This window comes from Phoca vitulina, unplaced genomic scaffold (genome assembly GCF_004348235.1).
Source record: "Phoca vitulina isolate PV1807 unplaced genomic scaffold, GSC_HSeal_1.0 scaffold23, whole genome shotgun sequence".
Taxonomy (NCBI): domain Eukaryota; kingdom Metazoa; phylum Chordata; class Mammalia; order Carnivora; family Phocidae; genus Phoca; species Phoca vitulina.
In genome coordinates this window covers 18,526,251-18,551,229 of record NW_022589726.1, presented here as the reverse complement: position 1 = coordinate 18,551,229, position 24,979 = coordinate 18,526,251, and the positions used below count along the sequence as shown (strand labels likewise).

General features: G+C 50.5%; 2 protein-coding genes across 2 annotated transcripts in view; both read right to left on the bottom strand.

Moving 5' to 3' along the window:
* KRT77 (keratin 77) overlaps window positions 1–8,223 on the bottom strand; it is an 11,431-nt gene extending 3,208 nt beyond the window's left edge. Inside the window, exons 1-5 of the mRNA XM_032420851.1 lie at window positions 7,645–8,223; window positions 2,929–3,143; window positions 1,875–1,935; window positions 1,256–1,351; window positions 132–296 (exon numbers count right to left, since the gene is read on the bottom strand). Of these exons, the coding sequence (XP_032276742.1) occupies window positions 132–296; window positions 1,256–1,351; window positions 1,875–1,935; window positions 2,929–3,143; window positions 7,645–8,223 (1,116 nt within the window). The remainder of the gene's footprint in view (window positions 1–131; window positions 297–1,255; window positions 1,352–1,874; window positions 1,936–2,928; window positions 3,144–7,644) is intronic.
* A 7,485-nt stretch (window positions 8,224–15,708) lies between these two features.
* Window positions 15,709–24,202, bottom strand: LOC116642609 (keratin, type II cytoskeletal 3-like). Its single transcript, XM_032421089.1, is given in 10 exon segments — window positions 15,709–15,932; window positions 16,210–16,274; window positions 16,957–17,177; window positions 17,805–17,930; window positions 19,440–19,534; window positions 19,537–19,603; window positions 19,846–19,941; window positions 20,572–20,632; window positions 21,687–21,907; window positions 23,591–24,202. Coding segments are annotated over 10 exon segments (1,788 nt in total).
* Window positions 24,203–24,979: the final 777 nt, after the last annotated feature.

The following is a 24,979-nucleotide window of genomic DNA, read 5'->3' as shown; positions in this document are numbered from 1 at the left end:
TATATATATATATATATATATATATATATATATATATATATAACTTCCAAAATAAGAGAAAGACGATAGAAATTCTGAGGCTATGTCTGGTTTGGGGTACCAAGTCTGGGTGGAAGGGCAGCAGTGCCCACCTTGGTCTGGTACAGCGCCTCGGCCTCATCCTTGCTCTTCTGTGCGATCAGCTCATACTGGGTCCTCACCGCATCGATGATGCTGTCCAGGTCCAGGAAGCGGTTATTGTCCATAGACAAGATGACATTGGTGTTGCTGATGTGGGTTTGCATCTGGGACAGCTCCTGCAAGGCATAGACCACAGGCTGACTCCTTCCACTCTCCTCCTGGGGCCTCAGTTTCCCTCTACTGTCCCCTCAAGGCTCTTTGGGGAAACCAGAAGCCTGGGCCAGATGCGAGTCTTGAGGAAAGTTCTTTGAATAGTTGTTGCACCCCAAGAGGTGTCTTAACTAAAGGTAAAGGCCCCCAGACCTAGCTTCTGGGGAGAAGAAAGGAGCGTGAATTCAGAGCTCCTGTAGGCACCACCTGCCCATCATGCCTCTCCTGTGCCCTCTCTCCCCACCTTACTTGGTTTGGCTGCCATCTTGGGCCCTCTGACAGGCAGACTTGCTCCTTGAGAAATACATGAGCTCTCAGAGCCGTAGAAAGGACTCTCTTTGCGCAGCCATTCCCTCACTTTTGAGCCTGGGCTCTACCACCGACTAGATGAGTGACTGAACTAGTGATTGAGTCTCTCAGTGCCTCAGCTCTCTCATCAGTGGAATGGAGACCAAGACGGGCAAAGCTCCTTGCACAGCATCTGGCCCAAAGTAGACATGAGCAACAGTAGGGCCAGGGGTGGTAGAAGGATATTATCCATCACCACTGTAGGCTTCGTCCCTTTAGGATCCACACTGTCCTCTCCTACAGAATTCCCCAATAGCCCTATTGGATTCCCAGCACTGGTGAAGATTTCTGGTCAGTTTTGTCCCTGTATGTCCTAGATATTAACCTCATTTCCAGATAGAATCAAGAGCTGCTCCATCTTCTCCCTCAGGACACTCCCTGCCTCCCATCTCCAGCACCTGCACCCAGGAATCTGAGCACTGGGGGTTGGGAGGCTGACTCCAGTCCCAGAGTTGAGGTGACTGGGGAGAGGAGTCCCTAGTGGGTCATGCTGGGTTTCATGCCTCCCCCTCCAACAGCCCATACCCTTTGTGACATATGAGGAAAGAGAAGGGTTTCTCATGAGGATTGAACTCACCATCTCAAATAAATACTTCAGGAAACTGATCTCTCCAAACAGAACATTCACCTTGGACTCCAGGTCTACCCTGCTCATGTAAGCAGCATCCACATCCTGAACGGCAAGCAAAAATATTCTGACTTTATTGTCCAAGTGTTGCCTGCCACCAGCTCACTGGGTGACCCAGGCAAGTGGCAAAACCTCTCTGGGTTTATTTCCTTGCCTGCAAATTTCCTCACCTCACTCAGGTGAGGGACCTGCAAAAACTCTGGCTTTCCTGACCAGGAAGAAATGTGACACCAAGGCCCTCATCCCAGTCAGTCACACAAAGCACCCCAGGTCCCTCCCCAGGTCTCAAGGCTGCATATAACTGACACTCAACAGGTGTCAGTTGATTGAACTTCACATTCAGGACTGTGGAGAGGTAAGCACTCAAGGAAGCCTCAAGATTCCTATCGACATCACTTTCAGACTTAACCCCTTCAGTGCAGGGGCCCAGCCTTCAGGCCACACCCTCAACAAGCTGCCCCCAGCAGTCACATGTCCACCCCTTGGTCACACGGCATCCCACAGGAGTTCCTCACTCTGCTCAGTCCCCTGGACCCACAGTCCCCCTGGGACCTCCCCCATCCTTCACCTTCTTCAGGACGACAAAGTCATTTTCAGTGTTGGCCCTCCGGTTGATCTCTTCCTCGTATCTGTGGGAGGAGGTGAGAAACACAGACAGGCTGCTGAGGCTGACCTTGGCTCCTTGAGATTCCTCCTCACAGCAAGCGGCTTGGAATGTCCCAAATTTTTAGTGTTAGACTTTGGCTATCCCCTACCAGAGGATAGCCATTTTTTGCAGCTGAGGACATAAATAGCCGCTTTTACTAAATTGTTTTAAAGAGAAAAAAATGTCACCTACAATGTTGCCCCCCAACACCTTCAGTGTGAATTTCATCTTTCCCTTTTTGAGTCACACACTCTTGACTCTCTGATTGGTGTGTCAGGGTGATGTCAAGAGTAGCACCCTGCACCCCTAGCATGGGGAGGGAGAAGCCTCTCAGTTGCCTGCACGGGGCTGGAGCAGATGATCTGGAATTCGACAAGTCCCGACCATTATGATTAATAATAGCTACTGCTTAGTATATGCGGGCACAGTCTGGGAACTTATTAAGCATAATGTCATCTAAACAAGTGGTGCTCAAAGTGTGCTCCCCAGTCCACCAGCATCACGTGGAAGCATACTAGAAATGCAAACACTCTGGTCGCATTCCAGGCCTACTCAACCAGCCTGCTGCACACCGAAGCCTGAGAGCCCAGATCTACCTGTCACAGCAACCCAACAGGGAGGGTGCTTACCATCCCCACTTTACTAAGGTGAAAACTAAAGGCTTAGAAAGACAGACTTGCAAGCAGCTAGAAAGTGGCAAAACCCACTGGAACTTGGCTCATCTGGGTCCAGCACCCTGAGGATAGTCTGCCCTTCCCCACCCAATACATTTGAGAGCTGACTGGTACCATCATCCTACCAGAGCTGCCATATGCAAGATGGTGCCCTCTGCCGTTGTGTGGTACAGAGCCGAGTGGCTGCATCTGGGGACCCTGGTCCACCCTTCACATATTAACACTAAAGCAGAATGTCTTGCCCCTGAATCAGTTCCCTGCCATGCTTCCCTCTGACCCCTTTACCCTGCCTGGGCTCTCACTTGTTCTTGTAGTCCTCCATGACATCCTGCACGTTCCTAACTTCTGTGTTCTGGCGCATCTGCTCAGCACTGAGAAAATCCACCTGCCTCCGCAGCTCACTGATGTAGTTCTCCAAGATGGGCTCCAGGTTATTCGTCCGAGTAGAGGTGTTTACTTGCTGTAGCAGCTCCCACTTTGTTTGTAGCACCTGATTCTGCTGCTCCAGGAATCGCACCTAGGAGCAAGAGACTTCCAAGTTCACCCCAGGCTGTGGGTCCAAGAAGCATCCCCCACAGGTAGGAAGACTGGCAACCACACAGCATATCTGGACCTCAGAGAATCAAGGTGGCCCCTCTTGGGATCTGAGAGCTTCCCTAACTGTGGGACCAGGACACACAGAACACAATGTGGTTTCTGATGGTTGACCAAGGGCTGTAAGGTCAACTTGCCTAAAATTAACACTAAGTTACTAAGCTAACTCTGGTTTTGAAGGCAAATCACCTCCACTGGAGTGCCTTCTTCCCTTCAGCTATAGCCACGTATACCACAGAGCTGTCACTCCCACACTCCACACTCCGTGCCAACGTACAGCAACGGTGATACAGAGCATCTGAAACACTAACATCTCCAAGGCTCATTTCTCTTTGTGGCTGAAATGCTTTCTGTGATTGAGGAGAGGAGACAATAAGAGAGAAGAAACAATTTGACTTAGAAGATTATACTGATTTCTGAACAAACCAGCCTGGGTGCCCCCATCCTGCAGACCCCACCACCTCTGCTGTCTGCCAGTATGTTTCAGGAAGGTCACCTCACTTAAATGTTAACTCAGAATTTAAAAAAAAATAAATGCTCCCACTTTTTATTTTTTTAAAAGGTTTTATTTACTCATTTGAGAGAGAGGCAGAGAGCACGAGCAGGGGGAGGGGCAGAGGGAGTGGGGAAGCAGACTCCTCGCTGAGCTGGAAGCCCGATATGAGACTCAATCCCAGGACCCTGAGATCATGACTTGAGCTGAAGTCAGATGCTTAACTGACTGAGCCACCCAAGCACCTGTTCCCACTTTTTAAAAATGTTGTGTAATGTATGCCCATGCCCCAAAGTAAGGACTTTGGGGGTGTCTAGTGTTTGGGAAATACTGATGTTGCTATTCCCTTCATTAACTTTCATTGATGCAGAAAATGGAGAGTGGACATCCTCCTATATTCTTACTATCTCTTTTCCAGAAACTGGGCACAAAGGTCAGGTACAGGGTCCAGAGAGCTGACTGGCTGTGCTGACCAAGTACATGGATTGTGCTCCTCATGGTCATGATCAACCCTCACCTTACCTCTGCAGGTTGCCCTTAGATGGAGCCTCCCTTCCCATGCCTTTGGCGAAGATAAGGGATGCCTCTATGCTTTGCTTAGGTGCGGACACACACACACGTGCACACACACACAGCACACACACGCACACTCCAGGATCCTCCTGGGAGTTGTGTATGAGGACAAACCCACTGCTTTGTGCAGTCAAAACAGAACCCTGAAGACACTCCCCTACAATGGGGCACCAAGGAGGATGCCCCAAACCCCCGGCCCTTAGGACTGCCCTTCTGAGGGGCCAGCCCTTGTTAACTCCCTTTGGATTCTGACTCTAGGCTAGGAGACGTGCACAGTGAATGCTATTCCCCATGGCTCATTTGTGTTAGCTTCATCAAAGCAAGAGCTAAGGCAAGCAGATCTCACAGGTTGTCTCAGTTTGAACCCCCCCCCCCCCCCCCCCGCCATGGGAAATTCCTGCCACCTGGCCTCGTTTTGCTCTAGGGGCACTGCCAGAAGGTGGACAAATCAAACAGGGGTCTCAGCCCTGTGCTCAGTATTGTGGGAACTGAAGGGAACAAATCTCATGCGCCCACAATAGAATTTCCACATCAAATAAACAATGAGAGGCAGATGAGCCAGAGCACTTGCTCCCCCTGCACACAATACCTCGGAGCACATCAGCAAAAGAACCCGGGGTTCTCATCAGGCCACCCAAACTGCAAAGGCAGAGACTGGCTGCAGGGAGCGCCAGGCAATTTTAGTAAGATTTAATCTCTAGAAAAATCACTGAAAGCCGTTGTGATTTTTCCCAGGCTCCCCAAAACACTCCCGGGCTCTGTCCCATCAGCACAGATGAAACTTAGCATCATACTGAGCTCACTTTCTTGCTGGGAAAAGCACATCCCTCTTGGCTTGTCGTGACCCTCTTGCTTATGACACTCCAGGCCCAGGGACCTCCTGCTGCCTCCGGCAGCCCAGATCTCCCCAGCTCTTTGCTTGGCTATGCCCTATTTACCCTTTTGATCTCAACTAAAGTGACGTCCCCCTGTTTATAATTGAATCTCCCACACCCAGAATAGTCTGGCACATGATAATTACTCAATAAATACATGTTGAACGACAAATCAAATCAGCCCTTTAGGTGTCAGGCTTGGACACTCAGAGAGTAGAAATGGACACAAAGGCTTTTGTAGAACCAACGACAAGGAAAAGGGACCTCAGGAAGGAAAGGGATGGGGTCCATCTCTTCCCATGGGGACACCGGCCTGGCTTTGTTCAGCTGAGCTTGAATCCTCTATGCCAGGTGGTGAGTGGCCTGGATAGTCTGCACCCGGAGGCATGTGAAATATCTAGTGTGTCATATGGTCTTAGGGACAATGGAGAAAAGTAACGCAGGGATGGTGGACAGGGCTGCTGGTGTGGGGGTGCTATTTTGAAAAGGGAGATCAGGGAAGACCCCGCTAAGATAGTGGCATCTGAGAAAAGACCTGAAGGAGATGAGGGAGCAAGCCAGACCACTCTTGGGGAGGAGGCATTCAAAGCAGAGGGAATGGCAGGAGCAAAGGCCCTGAGGCAGGCGTGGGGTGCTGGAGGATGCAAGCATGCAATAGTGTCCTAGTGAGCAAGAGAGAAACAGGAGAGGAGCACGGAGGGACTGTAGGGTCACTGCAGACAACGAGTTTGTACCCTGGGGAGCTAAACTCCTGCCCTCACTCTGTTCACTAAACTGTGCAGCTTGAGAGATGTTCCACCCAGTGGTAGCAATGTTGCCTAATTCTCACAAATGCAAGCCAGGGGTGAGCAGTAGCTGCGGGGTGGAGGCCAGATCACACAGGGCCTTATAGGATCTTGGCGTTTATTCCAAATGAGACGAACAGCCAATGGGGGATTCAAAAAGAGAAGTGATGCAATGTTTTTAAAGAATGCCTCTCGTGTGGCTCTGAGGATGGACTATATGAGGTTAAGGGTGAAAGCAGAAAGACCAGATCAGAAACTAGAGTCAGAATCCACTGCAGTAGAAGCCTTCTCCCTTCCAGCCAGGCCAGAGTCCTGGGGGCTCTTTCCTCTTGGTCATGACAAGCCTTAGGGAAGGACAGGTTGCCACAGTTTCCTGCAACTTGGCCTCTGCCCATAGCCCCACACCATAAAATGCAACAAATGTCCTATATTAATGGTGGGAACCACAATCAAATGAGTCCCAGGAGATCAGTTACCAGTAGCCCATGGCCATTGCACTGACCTCCAGCCCCCTCTTCTCCTGTCTTCTCCTTTAGCTTAGTCTTGACCTCCAGTGGTGTCACCTCCTTACTCCAGTCAAGCTCTCCAAGTCCCTGCCCTTGCCTGAGGTATGATGATGTTCAGTCAAATTTCCCATCCAAGGTGATCAGAAGTAGCCAGAAGCACTTTGTTCTGTTGAACTCCTGTTTGGCTATCTTTGGGCCTCAACACTCTTACCCCACTTCCCCTAGCTCACACACTCTGTCCTTTCCCAACATCTACCCAGATATCAGAGACTATATATACAGCCCAGTGGTTGACTTTAGCCATGGTTAATCTGCAGTCAGACCATAGGTCAAGCTCTGGCCTCAACACCGAATTCCTATGGGACTGAGGGGAAGTCACTGAGCATCCTTGGGCCTCTGTGCCCCAGGGTGCTTCTCACCATATCCCCAAGAACAAAGAACTTGCTGGGGAGCTTACAGGGGCTACTGTGCCTCTACCTCTGGACGAAAGGAAATGCTGGAGGAAGGTCTTTACCATAGACCTCTACCAGCCTCTGCTTGCTGATCTGGGTCTGGACCAGCCCTAATCTGAGGTTTAATTAGGGAACTAAGGAGAGGGGCTACAATGGCTCCATCTGGCCCATTCTTGGCCTTGGATGAACTAAAACAAGGAACACTGATAGAATCCTACTTAGTCTGCTTTTCACTTTAGCCCCCAGTGATAACCTCAGAGCATTCACCTAGGCTATGTCATGGCTCCTTGAAGACAGGACCTGTGTTCTAGTCTCTCTGTAGTACCTGGCACTGTATCCGACATATAGTAGATGTTTAGTAAATGTTTGTGGGATGGCTGTGTGGATGGATGGATGGATGGGTGGGTGGGTGGATAGATGGATGGATGAGTGGGTATATGGAAAGTGAATAATGATGAATGAGAATGAAGTCACTACACCATGTATTTTTTCTGTGGGGTATTTTCACACTTCTTACCTGCTTTCCTGCCAAAAAGAAAAGATAAAAATAAATCCCCTCAATAAGTCAAATTGAGGCCTAATGAGGTAAATGCTTTCTTAAGGTCCCAGAACATATACTTCTGGAAGTGATTGTTACCGCCAAACTGAGATAGTACAAGGTGGTAAGAGGTGGCAGGGCGCAAGGCCCTCTCAGTTATTTGATCAGGGGCCAGAGACTCACCTGCCCTTGAGGTACTCACCTTGTCAATGAAGGAGGCAAACTTGTTGTTGAGGACCATAATCTGCTCCCGCTCCTGGGTCTTGACTCTCTGAATTTCAGGGTCCACCTCCAAGTGAAGTGGCTGAAGTAGGTTCTGGTTAATAGTCACCTCTTGGATGCCCCCTGGGGGACAGGAAGGACCAAAGCCCCCAAGCCCAAAATTGCTACCCCCCAAACCACCTCCTCCATAGCCACCACCTCCAAAGCCACCACCCCCAAAGCCACCACCTCCAAAACCACCTCCCCCAAAACTTCTGCCCCTTCCTCCAAATCTCCCTCCTGCTCCCCCACCCTGGCAGAAACCACTGGCACTTCTCCCCACTAAGCTAATGGAGATGCTTTTACTGCCTCCCAGATTGTAGAGGCTCCTAGAACCAAACCCCCTGGCATGGCTTCCATACCCACCACCACCACCACCACCACCACCACACCTGCCTCGGACCTGACATACAGACCCCACAGCTCGACTCCCCCCACCAGAGCCTGCAGAAGAACCAGTGCTGTAAAACTGCCTGCTCCTGGAGCTAAATGCTGACTGAGAGCTAAATTGGCGGCTCATGGTTACTAGAACATCCAGAGAAGTAGCCAAAAGAAAAGTCCCAGCTGGAAGGAGGCAGAGACCCAGGAGGGAAAAAGCTCTGACTCCTTTAACAAGAGATCTGGCTTAGTCCCTATATATACATGCATTTGCTGGGCTGGGCACCTTCCAAATTCTGGGAGGGGAATATTTATGTTTAGTTTGCCTGCCAGCAACATCTGTTTAAAACCTCACACCTATGAGTTGCAGAAATTGTACTGTAGATAAACTTCCCCAACTTGATCATTTATCATTCATCTCTTGCCATTTAGAGTTCACGATGCAATAATCTCTCAGGACCGAGTTGCTGGAAACTCCTATACAGATTCCCCCAAATCATTAGCTGATACCTTCCTAAGAAACTCCACCACTGAATTGTTTGTCTTGGGGTGTGACCAGGAGATCTGGGGCAAAGCTAGGGGTTGTCTAGCTGACTTGTGATCACAGCTGGGACAGGGGTGGAGACATCTGCTGCCATAGCATTACCCTGATCAGATGAAAGCTTTGTTCTGACCTCCCCTCCCCCTGCTTCTGCTCCCTGTTGTCATTTATCACCACGATGAACATCCCAAATTTTAATCACATTAAAACAGGGTATTATAGTCATTGAGTGCAAGTGAAAGCCAGGAGAGTCTGCCCAAGACTGTTCACATTTTGCTGGGTGCATCATGTGTTGCTCTATGTGCCTCAGGCTCCTCCCCTACAAAGCAGATGAGGTCCTATAGCGCTGAAGATCTGTGGTTGCAGATGCATTGAGCATCTACCAGGACTGAACATGGTCTTCTAGACCAAAAGACAAACTATCATGAAATCTTTTTTTATTTCCAATGTATTTTAGACCAATGCTTTTGTAAAATAAAATTTTAAAAGTTTCCCATAAGAGGAGATTTTTTTAAGATATACAATATATGGGCCCCAATTTTTATTTTTAAATTCAATAGACATAAAATTGTTCTATTGTTAAATGGGAAAAAATTAATTTTCCAAATAGTTATTCTCAAATTCTATATTTATCTCTTCTCAAAGCTGCAACAAAGTGCCCATGGAGCACCGGTGTATGGGCCCACATTCTGGAAAGCACTGCCAACAAGCATGGAATGAAGCTCATTCATTGAGCATCAGCGTCAGCCAACAAAAATGTGTGTTTTCCCTCTGGACTCAAATGGATGGTGGCTTTCACCCAAAACTTAATAAAAACAATAATAATAAAACCATAATAAATAATAATAAATAATCTTAAATGTCCAGATTGCTTGCCCATTCGGATACAATCATTTAAAATTATCTGCAAGGAGACTGAGTAGGAGCATTGTTGAAAATGCTTATGATACAACATTAAATGAAGAAAGCTAAATACATGAGGGTGTCTGCGCTATGAATTCATAAAAATTAAGAATGCACAGAAGGCAGGCTTAAAAAGTAACCAAAAAAAGTACATCAACTTATTAAGAATTGTAGAAGGGTTTTTTTTCTAATATTTTAAACGTCCTTTTCCTTTGTATTTATGCAATAAGTAAATATTTTTGCAAAAGTTGAAACTGAAACCACAGCTGCCAACAGCTACAGAGGTGGGAAAGGCGGGTGGTGGGAAAGAACAAGAGAGGTGTCGGGGAGCCACAGTGAGGAGAAAGCACCCTAGGCTGGGAGGGGCTCTGTGGGCAGCTTCAAGCATCCACACCTTATCTGCTCAGTAACTGCTTTAGTGGACCATCTCCAGGAGACACTGTGGGAGACAGAGAGTGAGCCTGAAATTTACAGTCACAAAGACTGGTTTCAGCTCCCAGCCCTGCTTCTACTACCCTGTGATCTTAGGCAAGTCACTTACGCCAGAGCCTCAGATATTTAAAGGAATCAGAGCAGCTATTTCTCAAAGAAACTTCTCAAAGCTATAAGGCATGTGAAAAAAGCACAGAACACTATAATACACTAAACAAGCATAGATATAGTTACTCTCGGAACCTGGTAAGATGACCAAGGGTCCCACTTTGCCTGGACTTTCAGTGCATAAACCAGGATAGTCCCAGGCAAGTCAGGACAGTTGCCACCCTGGTCTGGGCATCTCAGATCTAGATCTACACAGCCCTCGTCCTGACCCTAACCCCTTTGGGGAGCTCTTGGTAGGAGAGGGAAGCCAAGGCTCAGCTCCCAGGCTTAGGAGACATAAGGAGAAAACCAGCAGAGCCAGAGGAAGGAAAGGGAAGTGGAGGTAGGAATTAGGATGGGTCGTGTAAGGGAGGTACCTGAAGGCAAGGATTCTGAGTCAGGTAGAGGCAGAGAGAAGAGGCAGAGAAAGCAGAGGGTATATGGAGAAGGGATGGTAGGTCCCAGGCAGGAAGCAGCAGTGGTGTGGGGAAAAGATCCTTGGCTTCAGCTTCAAATCCTGGCTCCACCCTTCCTGGCCCCGTGGCTTGGACAAACTCTTACCTCCTTGAACCTCACTTTCCTGGGCTATAAAAAAAGGATAATAATGCCAGATTCACAGGGTGATTATAATGAGTAGCTGACATCAAACATGGAAGAGCACGTTGGAAATTCCAAAGAGTCATCCAAGGGGGGTTCCTCATGCAGCCTTCCCTGAACACCCCAGAGCATGTGAGCCCACCCCTCGCTCACCTGCTACAGTGCTCTCTTTTGCCACTCACTTTCAACCCCTGCCATGAAGAATGCACATCATTAACCCCTTCACACATCTCTCCTGCCAACTAAATAAATAGGAAGTTCACCAAGGTTTATATTTACCCTTACGGTGAATATGGGGAATTGCTAAATTATGGTAAGAGAGGCAGTCCCAGACAGAATTTAGAAAGCTTCTTGGGTCTCTGGCTGTGACCAACTACCAGCATCCAATGTCAACACCCCGGTCTATCTCCTGTCAGCTGGATGACGCCCAGTGGACTGCTGTCACTCCTGCGAAGGCCTGGGGGTGGGGGACCCAGCACGTACTACTCCCTGAGCCTTTGCTATAGGGTGACGGCTATTCTCTACTCCCTCAAAGTAAGAGAAAATCGGGTCAAGGTGAAGCATGAGAGATTTTTACTGGTCTCAAAGGAGAGACTTGACCTCAGATCAATAGTCAATGCTGGATGAGGATTCTGGGACAAATTGCTATCCCTAAAGGAAACCCCTCAACCGGTTGGACGACAAAGAGCAGTGCTTGCTAAACTTACTACATGTCGGGATCCCCTGGAGAGCTTCAGCGACCGCTGGTGCCTGTGTCTCGTCCAGCTTCCCTCACCCCAGACCGGGATTTCACCGGTCTGGAGTGTAGTGTGGGCTCTGGAATTTTTTAAAGGTCCCAGAGGGTTTTAACGGGCAGACAAGTTTGGGAACCACTGGCTTGAAGGAAGCAGAAGAACCAGTGAAATGGCCTCTTGAGATTCTATTCAGGCCGAGGACAAAAGAATAATAATGGGCATCGTAATAATAGTTAACCTCTTATGGAGTGCTTTTTCAGTGGGCCATGCACGGTGCTAGGTCTAAAACATGGAGAGTCTCAATCTAAAAATCAACATGATAAGGAAGACATTCTTATAATTGCACTCATTTTACAAGTGGGGAAAAGGAGACTTGGAGAGATCAAGTAACTTGTTCAAGAACACACAGATGAAAGTGCTGGTGTGGAGATTTGAACCCAAGCACTCCCACTCCAGAACCCACATGTATTGTAGAAGACGTGGTGGGGTCTCTGGTGAAAGAGGTGCCCCCTTCCTCCCCTCCACACTCTGCCCACCTGCCACCAGCACTCTCCTTAGAGGAAAGGGGCAAGTCAGTGGAAGGCTCCAACTTGCCCTGCTGGTCTCCCAGGTACTGAAACCCAGGGCTGCCAAGAGGGTGAGGCCCAGGGCACTTATCAGCCACTGGATCACAGTCTCGGGCAGCAGTGGGAGGCAGAGTTCAAGAGGAGTTGCTGGTGTGACTGGCAGGGGCAGCCCTGCAGATCTGCTCTTCATCTCAGCCTGCATCTCCCAGGTCTGCAAGTGGCTATCACCAAGCAGCACACACGTGTGACGGGGTGTGGGGACAAAGAAAGGGAGGGTGGAAGAATTTCAGTCACCAGCCCGCCCAGGAAGGAGGGGACAGCTGCAGGCCTGGTGTAGTTATGGAAGCCTTTAATCTCTTTCAAATGGGAGTTTTTGGACCCTGGGCAGCAGAGGAAGGCAATGATGTGACAGGGATCAGGGAGAGCAGTGTCCTGGGACTGAATCAAAGCTCCTGGCCTTGGCCTCCACACCCTGAGACCACCATTCTCCCTACAGAAGAATGTCAGACCTGGACGGGTGACAGAGACCACCAGCCCAGAGCCTTCATTTTACAAGAAGGAAATAGCTACAAAGAGTGCAAGGACTTAGTCAAAGTTACAGGGAAAATTGGTGGTGCAGAGAACTAGAGCTTGGGTACCGTCCCTCCCAATCCAAAAAGAACATGGGCCTTTGAAGAATTCCCACAGCGTCTGTGCTCCTGTAGGCTGGGGGAGATGGACATGGGGGAGCCCCACCTCCAACCTCTAACAGGTCCTGCCTGCAGGGGTCAGAAGCTCGTGCTGGGCACACAGGAACACCCCCGGGGAATCCTTCTCCTGATTTCTGGGTTATGGCGGGTGTTTGTAGCACCAATTAAGCCTTCAAGCTTCTCTTCGGGCTCCAAACCAGCCAGGACCCCCCACCTCTGATATCCTTTTGACTAGTATCTCAGGACCCACCTGGAAACTATGGGGCAGCGTCTCTCTTTCTCCTAAAACCTAACAAGTGCCCTGGGGCCACAAGCCCTCCCAAGGTCTGAGAGCAGCCCTGCACATTCTCATGGCCAAGGTCCAGAGATAATATTGTTCTAGGCGTATTAGGCTCTCCCATCCAACATGCTTGAAGTCATGACTATTTATACACACATTTATAAAGCTGGCAACTCTCTCTTGTCTCTGAGGCAAAAGGAGCAGCTACACAGGTGTGGGCCCGAAGGAAAACAAGGGTAGACTGGGATTGACTTCCAAGAGAAACTTCGAGGCCCTGGTAGGGGACTGGGGTTGTCTGGCAGAGGATACTTCTATATGTTGGGTCAAAGAGGAAAATGGGAGAGACTCAAGGCTACAGGGCTAGTTAGTGGTGTAGTGGGGTCCAGAACCACAAATCCAATGGGGGGGGGGTGGAATATGAGACCTGTGGGAAACTCCCAGATCACATCTCACCTTGCCCATGATGGGAGAGACACAAACGAAAGGAATTAATTTATCACCATTCCCTCCTTTAAAGAATAGGTGGGTTCCTGAAATGTTGTCCATAAATAGTAATGACACTTTACTGAGCTCACAGTGTGCCAGGAGTTAAACAGATGACATCATTCAACCGGAACCACCTCATTTTATTGATGAGACTTAGCGCGGGAGGAGGTGCCAAGCAACCTGCCCACAGTGACACGGCTTGCCAGTGGGAAGCCCGATCACACCAGGGCGGCCTGCCTCCAAAGCCTGAGAGCTTCCCACTGTGCTGTATTACTTTCTGCTTCGCGAGGCAGTTTCAGGACACTTTGGAGTTTGGCTGCTGGAGCTTGAATCCTGGCTCCACCACTTAATCTCTCCGTGCCTAAGTTTCCTCATTTGTAAAGTAGAGATAATAACAGAGCTGCCCAGCTCTGTGAAGATTGAATGAGTTAATTCATTTAAAAAAAGCTGTTCTCAGAGTGCCAGGCAAATCACAAGAAAGCATCAGTTTTAACAAAGATTATATTGCTGCACAATATATGCAAATTTCTGTGAACCAAACTGTATTTTCCATCCAGCTTCCCTTAACAAATCAGAATGGCATCATGAGCAAGAAAACATGGCCCTGTGGTATTTTGTAAATCATATGAAAGCTGTGGAAAGCTTTCTTCTTTAATCATCCTACTTAAAGGAGTGTGGCAATTTCTTGTACATTTGAAACAAGCCATGAGGCTAAAGGCACCTGTCTCCAGGCTGCATTCACCGGCCAGGGCGGGGGTATGGCCAGGGCGGGGGTATGGCGGGGGGTTTGCTTTTGAGAGGTGAGGCTACAGCCTCTGTGAGGACCGGCTGCAATGGGACGGTCCCCACACTTCCCTCCCTCTCTGACTGTTCTGGTTGTTCCAAGTAAACTTTTCACTCTCGAGCTAGAACATTCTCTGTCAAAGCTGCAGTTGTATGTTGTGTTTTGTCTAGCCCAGTGAGCATCTGGCTCTCTTGCAAGTGTGTGTTTACTTAGCTAAGAGTTTCTGTGATCACCATAAAGTGTGTCTTCTCTTTCTGTTTCTCTGACATCCTTTGTCAGTCCTCTTACGCTAACGAGGACCGTGATTTATAAGGGAGGTACTCATGCACGTACTCATATGTTTGTTGACCTTTTATTTTGCTTCTCCCAACCTACATGTCCCTGGTTTGAGAGGGGCTCCCTGGCCCTACACTGAATCTGTGTTCTGTCCAAGTACCCCTGGATCCGCCTTGATGGTGTGCTATGTCTGGGGTAGGGGTAGGGGGTGACTGGTCATGAGGCTATTCTAAGTTCTTTGTCAGCTCTCATAACTCTTCATATTGGAAGCCTTCACCCCACATTATATGAAACATGATAAAACATAGCCTCAGCGTATATAATTTTTTGCTATAAAACATTCGAAGTTTTATCATTGCTTTTTGAAAATATTTGTCTACCAGCAACTCATTCAATTACAATTAGCTGCAATTAATGGACAATTTCAGACCTACCTGGAATTACTGAAAATCAAGGAAATCTAACCTACTTTTTTCAAACGTAATATATTTTTTATGAATTCAAAATCTCATCAATTAAGGAAGTCGATCTGTATCATCCATAGTATCTGGTGGCTGAAAAATCATGTCTGTCCTGCCTGAGAACTCTAGAACTTCCTCCCTAGAGTCTCCCTCCAGTCTCAGGCCAGAACCCTCTGTGTGAAAGGGACTGCCATGACCCACAGGCATGGACATTAGAACCAGTGACCCTGCAATCCAGAATGAAAATTCTACCACCATGTCTGAAACACAATGCAGTTTATTGAAGATACAGAACAGAGAGTTCTCGGAGTCAAAAAGGGACAAGTACCACTAATGGGAAATCAAAGCACCAGCAGGAGGTGAGGACCAGGGGAGGGGGGGCTGGCTACAAGCTGGGGAAAGAGGTGCATGCAGGGGCTGGTTGGGGCTTTCCCATAAGGCAGTGGGATGTGGGGCTGCAGTGCGGGCACCTGTGGGGCAGAGGCGATGAACCGGCCTAGCTCCTGGGCCCTGCCCCTTAGCCTGACTCTGTGGGGCTAGACGGTTGCTCAACCCAATCAACCTTCCCAGCAAATTTGGGGCCACGACTCCAGTCGTCTGGAAAGGTGGGGCTCCGGGGCACAGGTCAGAAGATGCGCTGGGAAAGGGCCCCACGGGGGTGTGGAATAGCATGCACAGAGCTGGGGTGTGCGGGCAGGTGAAGGGGTCCGGGGACACCTGGCGTGCCCCGTTCAGAATTTGTGGTGGGACCGCTGGCTCTGGGAGGAGCTTTGCAAGATGCGGCCTGAGCTGTTGCTGCCGCCCCCGCTGACGGCGCAGGAGCCCCCAGAACCAGAGAAGCCCCCGCGCACCACCGAGCCCAGGCCCCCCGCGGGCCCCAGCTCCGCCTCCCAGCGCGCCGCCTCCCAGGGCCCCAGCTCCTGGGGCTCCCCGCCGCCGCTGTTGTGCACCATCTCTGCAAAGAGCATTTGGGGTCAGGGAGCCTGTGGGGCGTCCTCCGGCCCCGGGGCCACACCCGCTCCCCTCAGGTCTTTCCCAGGGTCCCGCCCACTGAGACTTCGCGCAGGGTGGCAGGGCCAGCGGCCAGCAGGGAGAGGAGGGTGGCCCCTCTGGGAACTCAGCCGCGGGGTTACCCTGGCCACCACCCAAGAGCTCTTCCCAGCCTGCAGCTAGGATGATCTCTCACCAGCGCTGGCCCGCGATTTGAGAAACATGATTCCCAGCCCTCCAACCCCTTCCCAGAGAAAGCCCTGCGTCCTCACCGATGCTCACGGAACTCTGGCACTCTCCAGACATCCTGTGGGAGGACCAGACCCCAGTGTCAGTGACCTGTGCAGCTCCTCCCTTCCCCAGACCCACGTTGCCTAGGGCAACAGCAATTGATGCTGACAACAAGAAATAGGATGATAGGTGCTCAAAAAATCATGGCATGCATTCCTTTTTTCTACTGCGTCAGGTTGGACTTCAGTTCTTGCCCTTTCCACAAACACTCCACAGAGTAACAGCCAAGGAGCACTCCCTGGCCTACCCACCCTCTTCCGACTCCTCAGGCTCCTCTTTATTCGGTAAATATTATTTGAATCCACATGGGCCAGGGTCTTGTACCCAAGGGCCAGGCTCCAGGAACCTACTCTACAGAAACCTACAATTAAGGCCATAATAAAGAAATGGCCTAGAAATAATCTTCTGCCTATGACCGCTGTTTGCAGACACGTGTTTTACAGCTAAAACATCAGACAAGAAGGGCGAGGAAGCCTGTCCAAGATAAGGCTCTGGGGTGTCTATTGCCTAGGAACACAGCTCTCCTGGAGGTCTGGCAGCATCTTGCAGCCCTGAAAAGGAGGAGGCTGGGCCGGTGGAGGGCTTACCACCACCTCCAGTGGAGAGCACATGCACGCACGCGGTACCCAGCAGCAGGCTCAGGCCACAAAGCCACCAGGCCACTGGGCCTCTCGGGAACCAGAGGGACTCTCACTAACCTGCACTCCTCGCCCTCCAGGAGGGTCCGGTAGGTCGCGATCTCGATGTCCAGGGCCAGCCTGACATTCATCAGCTCCTGGTACTCACGCAGCAGCCGGGCCAGGCCCTCCTTGGCCTTCTGCAGGGCGGCCTTGAGGTCCTGAAGCTTGGCATTAGCATCCTTGAGGGCCAGCTCCCCGTGCTGCTCTGCATCAGCAATGGCCATCTGCAGGTTGGCATTCTGGGTATGGGGTGCCAGGAGTCCAATTTAGATTCATATACTGAGGGCCTGCACTGTGTGCTTGGTACCTGCATATGGGTCCCCTCGTGTAGGGCAAATGAGGAAGCCACGGCCCACAGAGGTTAAAGCCTGGGCCTCCATCTAAGCCCTAGCACATCAAGGAGGGGGATTATCGACACCTGGCCTCAAGGACCTAGCCCAGCCCATGAGGAGTCAGACTCTTCCTTTACCTTTCTCGCCTTTCATGGTAAGAGATTGAGCATCTTCTGAAGACCTCCCTCCTCCAAGAAGTCTTCCCGAATTATCAGAGAAACTTTCTCTCTGCCCCAGCGCACCTAGATGTGGCCTCTCTCCCTAGGCTACTCTCCCAATTCGGTCTTCACACAATCAGCTTCTTTCCCCAACCTCCCCAGTCTTGCCAGTATTCAGTATCGCTGACCCACATCAGCCACCAGACTCCATGGGGACAAGACCTTTATTCAGCACCCAGCCCAGAACTGCACCTGGTCAATCTTAGCACGCGTGAGTCTACGACAGGATTTCACAGGAGTAAGTGCTGAGCCCTGAGTGTTATGGTGCAAGCATAAGCCCACAGTCTCAGACACATGCTCTTCCTTCTCTTCCCACCTGCTTCTTGACACTCTCGATCTCGGCCTGCAGCTTCTGGATCATCCTGTTGAGCTCTGATATCTCATTCCTGGTGTTCTTCAGGTCATCCCCGTGTCTGCTGGCCGTGGTCTGCAGCTCCCCCAACTGTTTCCAGGAAAGAGTCACCCTTTCAGAAAGCCAGCAGGGTCCTTACAGATCCCCTAACCCAACCCTTCATGCCACAAGCAGGAAAACCAAAACACAGACATGTGACTTGTGCAAGGTGCTCTCTCCCTGCCTCCGGGGACCTGTTTTCTAGCGCAATAGCTGTGTTTGTGGAGCAGAGACTTTGCACCTGGCTCTGTGCTTTATCTCATTGTACTTCACAACTACCTGATGAGAAAGGTATGATTATCTCCATTTTATGAATGGGAAAACTGAGACACAGATTGCTTAATTCCCATGACCAAACTCATCCAGCTATCGAGTGAAAGTGCTGGAACTTGAATGCAAACATTTCAGACGCTGGAACCATCTTCTTAACCAGCAGGCTGTCCCTCCTTGAGCAGAAAATCCAGAAGAGTCAGCAGTATATGGGCCAGCTTATGCCCCATTCAGATTTGGGATGGGAGGAGGAGGACAGAAGTTGTGTCTGGGGTCCCTCTGCTCAATCTCCCTCTTTTTCCCCCCACTTCTTTCCAGACACTGGCTTTAGCCCCTCAGTGTGATCGAATCAGAGCAAACAATATAAGGTCCGGATTGGTGGAGGAGAAATGGAAGTATCTCCAGCAATAAAGGGAATGTAGCCAGAGGGATTAAGAATTTCTCGACCTTGGCACTACTGACATTTTGGGCAGGATAATTTTTTGTTGAGGGGTGGGGTCATGCATTATGGGATGTTTAGCAGCATCCCTGGCCTCTACCCACTAGACTCCACTAGCACCCCCATCCCCACCCCAGGCGTGACAACCAAAACTATCTGCAGATTTTGCCATATGTCTCCTGGGAGAAAATCCTACCTCCCTCCTGTTGAGAAGCGCCAAGTTACAGCAAAGTCAGAGCTGTCTGGTTAGGAAGGGAGAGGCAGGGATGCCTGGGTGGCTCAGTCGGTTAAGCGTCTGCCTTCAGCTCAAGTCATGATGCCGGAGTCCTGAGATTGAGTCCCTCATGGGGGTCCTTGATCAGCAGGGAGCCTGCTTCTCCCTCTGCCTGCCACTCCCCCTGCTTGTGCTCCCTATCTCTCTCTCTCTCACATAAATAAATAAAATCTTTAAAAAAAAAAAAGGCGGGGGGGCGCCTGGGTGGCTCAGTTGGTTAAGTGACTGCCTTCGGCTCAGGTCATGATCCCGGAGTCCTGGGATCGAGTCCCGTATCGGGCTCCCTGCTCGGCAGGGAGTCTGTTTCTCCCTCTCACCCTACCCCCTCTTGTGCTCTCTCTCTCTCTCTCTCTCTGTCTCAAATAAATAAAACAAAATCTTTTTAAAAAATAAATAAATAAAATTAAAATTAAAAAAAAAAAGGAAGGGAGTTGCCTGTGGGTGAGACCAGACCAGCAGGGCAGGGAGGGAACTGCCATACTGGAGGTATAGAAGAGAATGACTCAGAGGCAAGGGCTGCCCAGGTAGCTTGATGGGGGAGCCAGAGTCCCCAGAGTTACATGATGGTGTTACCCACCTTGGTCTGGTACAGAGCCTTGGCCTTGGCCTTGCCCTTCTGGGCAATCACCTCGTACTGAGCGCGGACCTCAGCGATGATGCTGTCCAGGTCCGGCAGCGGTTGTTGTCCATGGACAGGACCACAGATGTGTCACTGGTGTGTGACTGCATCTGGGACAGCTCCTGCAAAGCCAGGCAGATGTGCCCATTCCTGAGCAGATCCAACACCAGGGCTCCCCAGAAGACCGAGAGCCGCCAGCTCAGGAGGGGTCAGGTCTGACTGAGGGCTGGGTGGGAAGGTACCACTTTTGTCAGAAGCACACGTGTGATTCAAGTGCCTCCTGGTAAAGGTCTGGTGAGCTCTGCCTTCTCCAGGAGGTGGAAAGTAGGCGGGCCAGGGGCTTGCAGGTGAGGAGCAGACTTACGGCATCGTAGAGGGCCTTCAGGAAGTTGATCTCATCTGTCACACTCTCCACCTTAGCCTCCAGTTCCACTTTGGTCATGTAGGAAGCATCGACATCCTGAGGGACAGTTCAGTCACTGTCCCCTCCAACCTGTAGACTGGCCCAGTCCTGGGCCCTGAGGAAGGGGCCACCAGAGCCTGCCCCCCCGGGGGCTTCCACTCAGGGGAAATGAGGCCCAGGCAGACATGTCCTAACAGGACTAGACCGCTGTCTGGCAGGCTGGCCTGGCGAATACCCGACAGAGAGGAGCAAAAGAGGCTAAGGGCTGAGAGGTGAGCAGGGCTGGGGCCACTACACCAGGTCCCTGGTGAGGAGGGTTTGTGAGGAGGGCCTGAGGGAGAATCTAAATTTGCAAACTAGCTCCTGGGAATGTACTCCTGAAAAAAACAAAACCCTATTTCTTCTCTTTGTCCATTTTCTAATCAAAACTCAAGGCCTATTCAGATTCATAAGCCCCACGGGCCCATCAGAAGGGGCATGGCCAAAGTCTGGTAGGCCCTTTAGAGCATGCCACATAGAATCTTCAGGCCCTGCTCGGTGGGCTCCCTCCCTGGCCCGGGCCCTCATCCACATGGCGTACAGGAGACCCTCCGCTTAGCAGGACTAAACTCGTGCTTCCCCTCAACCTTTAAACCACTCTGCTTTGTGAGGCTTTGGGCTGGGGCTGGGGGTGGTTGGATCCTTCACCTTCTTCAAGACTACAAAGTCATTCTCTGCAGCTGTACGTTTGTTGATCTCCTCTTCGTACCTTTGAGAAAAGAGTCCCTTTCTGATCCGCCTTCTCCAGGATGTCCCTTTGGCCCCCGAGCACTCCTCATAAGTAACATAGACTCAGGGCCTCTGCTGGTTTAGCTCAAAACATTTGTCAGTGCAAAGCACAGCTTTCCGGATTCAGGTGAGAGTTTATCCAACAGACTTTACTGAGCATCTACTATGTGCCAGGTACCACTTAGTAACAATGATGGCAATTACCGGACACAGGAGTAGAAGCCTCTTCCTAGCAGGGTCCTATTTTGATTAATCCCAGAAGGCTTCCTGGAGAACTTGGGATTTTTTTGTTCTATGAGCTGTTATATGAGCAGAGGGAGATGACTGAGCTGCCAGGAGCTTTCAGGGGGAGGTGTGTGGTGCAAACTCTGTGTATAGCAAGTATGGTAGCCCCGTGGGCTCCCAGTAGATACTTCCTGAGTTAATGAAAACCAAGAATGGGTCGTTAAGAATGTGCCAGATCCTGCTTCATGAATTATGCTTGTATTAACTCATTCAATCCTCATTACAGCAAATAGGGTCAATACTACCCCATCCCCATTTTACAGTGAGGAGACTGTGGCACAGAGAAGCTGAGGCTCTTGCTCAAGATCCCAGAGCTCATAAGTGGCAGAATGGGGCTTGACAAAGGCACAGCAAGTTGCTACTCACTGAGAGGCTTATTGACAGGGGAAATAAAATTCCTATTTGGAGTGGAACCTGAAGACTGTCGAGCCCAGGGAGGACATAGGATGTTTTCTGAGTCTGTTAGGTTCATTAATGAGCTTCAGGGTGTCTTGGAACTCCTTAAATTATATGTATGTACCCTTTCATTAAATTCTCAAAAGGATATCTTTCTCAAGCAAGCCATGAGCCTCTCTTTTAAAGACTGGGATATCGAGAGTCAGAGAGGATGGGGTAAATTCCTGTAAACTTGCGGCCTGCTGGAACAGAGCTAAGCCGGAGCCCAGGCCTCCTGCCATCCGCCCCTCCCCCTCTCCCGCCGTCCAGCCCCACCCCCCACTGCCGTACCCTGGGACAAGGGCAGCACGCACCTCTTCTTCAAGTCTTCCACAGTCTCCTCCATGCCCCTCAGCTCACCCTGCAGCTTGTCCTTCTCCAGGTGCAGCCCATCCAGGAAGGCCTTGAGGCTGCTGATGTAGTTCTCAAAAAAAGGCTCAAGGTTGTGGTTGTTGGTATTAGAACCGGAGCCCTGCTCCTGCAGGAGGCTCCACTTGGTCTCCAGGACCTTGTTCTGCTGCTCCAGGAAGTGCACCTGCCGCCCAATGAGAAGAGCATCAAGGAAATGTCTGGGGCCAGCTCCAGTCATGGCGGGCTCATGACATCCCCAAACAAAGTCCCGGGGGTCTCCTCGTCTCTCCTGCAGGGCTGCATTTTGAATGCTGTGATAGTTGAGTGCTAACCCCGTGTGGACAGCAGTGTTGGTATGACGTGGGAGAGGGAGAGTCCGACTGTGCAGGTATAAGGAAACTAAAGCCCAGAGATGACAACAGTCACACAAGTCAGTAACAAAACAGGACTGAGGTTTCCCGATACTTACACTTGATGATCTTCCTGCTATATCATTCATTCATTCATTCATTCATTTATTCCTCCATCATTCATTCCTCAATCATTTAGTATTCAACAAATAGCAGGAGAGTCCAACATCCTAGAGCAGACATAGACCCCAGGAGGAGGTTTGCAGTACAGGTGGGTACATTGCTCGAAGGTGGGAAAGAGCAAAAGCCATAGGGAAATGGCTTTCAGGCCGCCCTTGTCACGGGAAACAGGGCCCAGAATCACCTAGAGTCAGCTCTCTCTGCCAAGCCTGGTTAAATGTAGGGCTCAGCTGCATTTAAACTGCACCATTAGCTAAAGATGTCTCAAACTTTCATTTGCTGCAAAACATTTCTGCACACAAGTTCAAGGCCAACTGCATAAACACATGCAATAAATACCAATCAATTGGCCATTCAACAAACATTTGCCAAGCACCAAGCTCATGCCAGGCCCTATGCTGGACACTCAGGGCTCCAAGACCTAGGAATCCGCCCTGAAGGGTGATGAGAGCTGCTCCTGGGCCCAGCACTGGGGAACCAGCATGTCACATCACCTTCCACCTTTCTGTGAATACAGGGTGTCCCCTAATGGGACACCAGGTGTCTGCTGGGAACAAGCAGGTCACTTGACTTTGAAGAGTTTCACCTCTACAAAGGTCTGGTATTTCAATGTTAAGACACTTTTCCTCCTTTGGCTTTGCCTAGGACACTGATGTAGGGTGAGGGGACCCCAAAGAGTCCCTATGAATCCTCTCTTTAAGGCCTGATATTGTGCCAGGATCGCATAATACTCAACAGTATGGTTGAAACACTCAGCAGCCACCAAAAACCTAAATACCCTCTGGTGACCACAACAATTATCATAGTGTATACAAATATCAAATGGCCTCAACATTCACAGCTCCTCACCCTGAAGTCTTCCTGTGAGAACCACCGAGGAGGAGGTACCCCTCATCCCTACCCATCCCACCTCCCAAAACCTCTCTTCATCCCTCTTCATAGGCTGATGGCAGATGAACTCCTCTCTCAGACAAATCGAGCTTGGGCAGAGTCAGCCTCTCTTTCAAAGGGAAACAGCTCACAACTCCCTTGGCATAGAGAGGGAATTCTGTGTTTGAGTTTCAGAGAGCAACAGTGAGGGGACCTCCATGACGGCAACAAACAATCCCAGCAGTGCCTCTGACAAACCACAGTGATGGGGCATGTGACAGGTGCAGTAACTCCATCCAATATTTCCATCATCTGCTGTTACACCACTTGCTGACATGCCACAGAGGACGTGAGGTGTAGGATGAACCCACAAGTTCTTCCTCAGGTTCACAATGAGAAGAAGAAAAAGAGACCATCCCAGTTAAGCCAGGTTTCCTCACTGTCCAGCTGTCCCAAGATGGGCTCACCTTATCGATGAAGGAGGCAAACTTGTTGTTGAGGGTCTTGATCTGCTCCCGCTCATGGGTCTTTACTTGCCCAATCTGGGGGTCGACCTCCACATTGAGGGGCTGCAGGAGGCTCTGGTTGACAGTCACTTCCTGGATTCCCCCAGAGAAGCCACCTGGACCATCAGGCCCACCAAAGCCACCAGGGCCACCAAAGCCACCAGCTCTTCCACCAAAACTCCCAGCTCCTCTTCCAAAGCCACCAGCTCCTCCACCAAAACCCCCAGCCCTTCCACCAAAGCCCCCACCCATCCCTCTTCCACCACCTCCAAAACCACTGCCTCTGCGGGCCCCCCCAAACTCTCCAACCTGGAAGCTGCCTCCGGCCACACTGATGGAGATCTTCTTGTTGCCCCCAAGGTTGTAGAGACTCCTGCTGCCAAAACCTCCTCCCATCATGGCACAGGCAGCAGACCCACCACCGCCCCTGCCTGAATGGGATGTCGAGGAGGACCTGGTGGAGCTGACCCGGCTCTGGCCCAACACTACAGCTGAGTGGGCACTGAAGCCCTGGCGGCGGCCCCCGCTGGAAGATCTGCAAGATTGTTGGCTGTGGCTGGCCTGGCAATTCATGGCGGACAGCAAGATATTCCAAAGGAAGGATGGATGGAAAAGCTAGAGGAAACTAGGACACCTTCTGAAGTTCTGGGCTGGGGATGGCCTTTATATAGGGCCAGGGAGCTTGGCTGGCTTGTGGTGCCAGCCAACTAATTGAGGTATTATCAGCTTTGGTTTGCCTGGCAGCAAGAGGCTGAGTCCAGAATTCATAACACACCTTGGTAATCACCCCAAATTTCCAGATTGCTTTGTTTTCCCAGGGTTACTCACCTGAAACAAGCTCAAGTTGAGAGAGGGGCCATCCAGCAGGGCTGGACAGAGCCCCTAATTCCTGAGAGATTTATAGTGCTGACAGGTCAGCATTTCTCTGCCTGTCCTGCATCCCCAAGGCCACTCTGCCAGCCCATCCAGCCTCAGAAGATTACAGGGATGGGTGCAGAGCCCCAGTGAGGAAGGGGGGGAGGAGAGGGAAGAAGGGAAGAGCCAGGAGGAGAAAGACTGAGGAGGTGGAGGGAGAAGTCGAAGTCAGGGAAGGGGCAGCAGCTCCCTCTGGGACTCTTGCCGTCCAGGGAGGAGAAAGCCCATGTGTGAAACACACATGAGACAAGTTCTCAGCCACGAGGGCTTTGGAAGGAGAGCTGAGGTGGGGTAAGAGAGAAAGTTCAATCTGAGAAGGGTAGGCATGTGCAGTGGACCGAGAGGAAGTATAGACCATGGCCAAGGCCCATGAGAGGGAGGGGCAGGTGGGGAGAGAGGCCCACAGGGAGGGGAAAGCTGGACAAAGGCCAATCC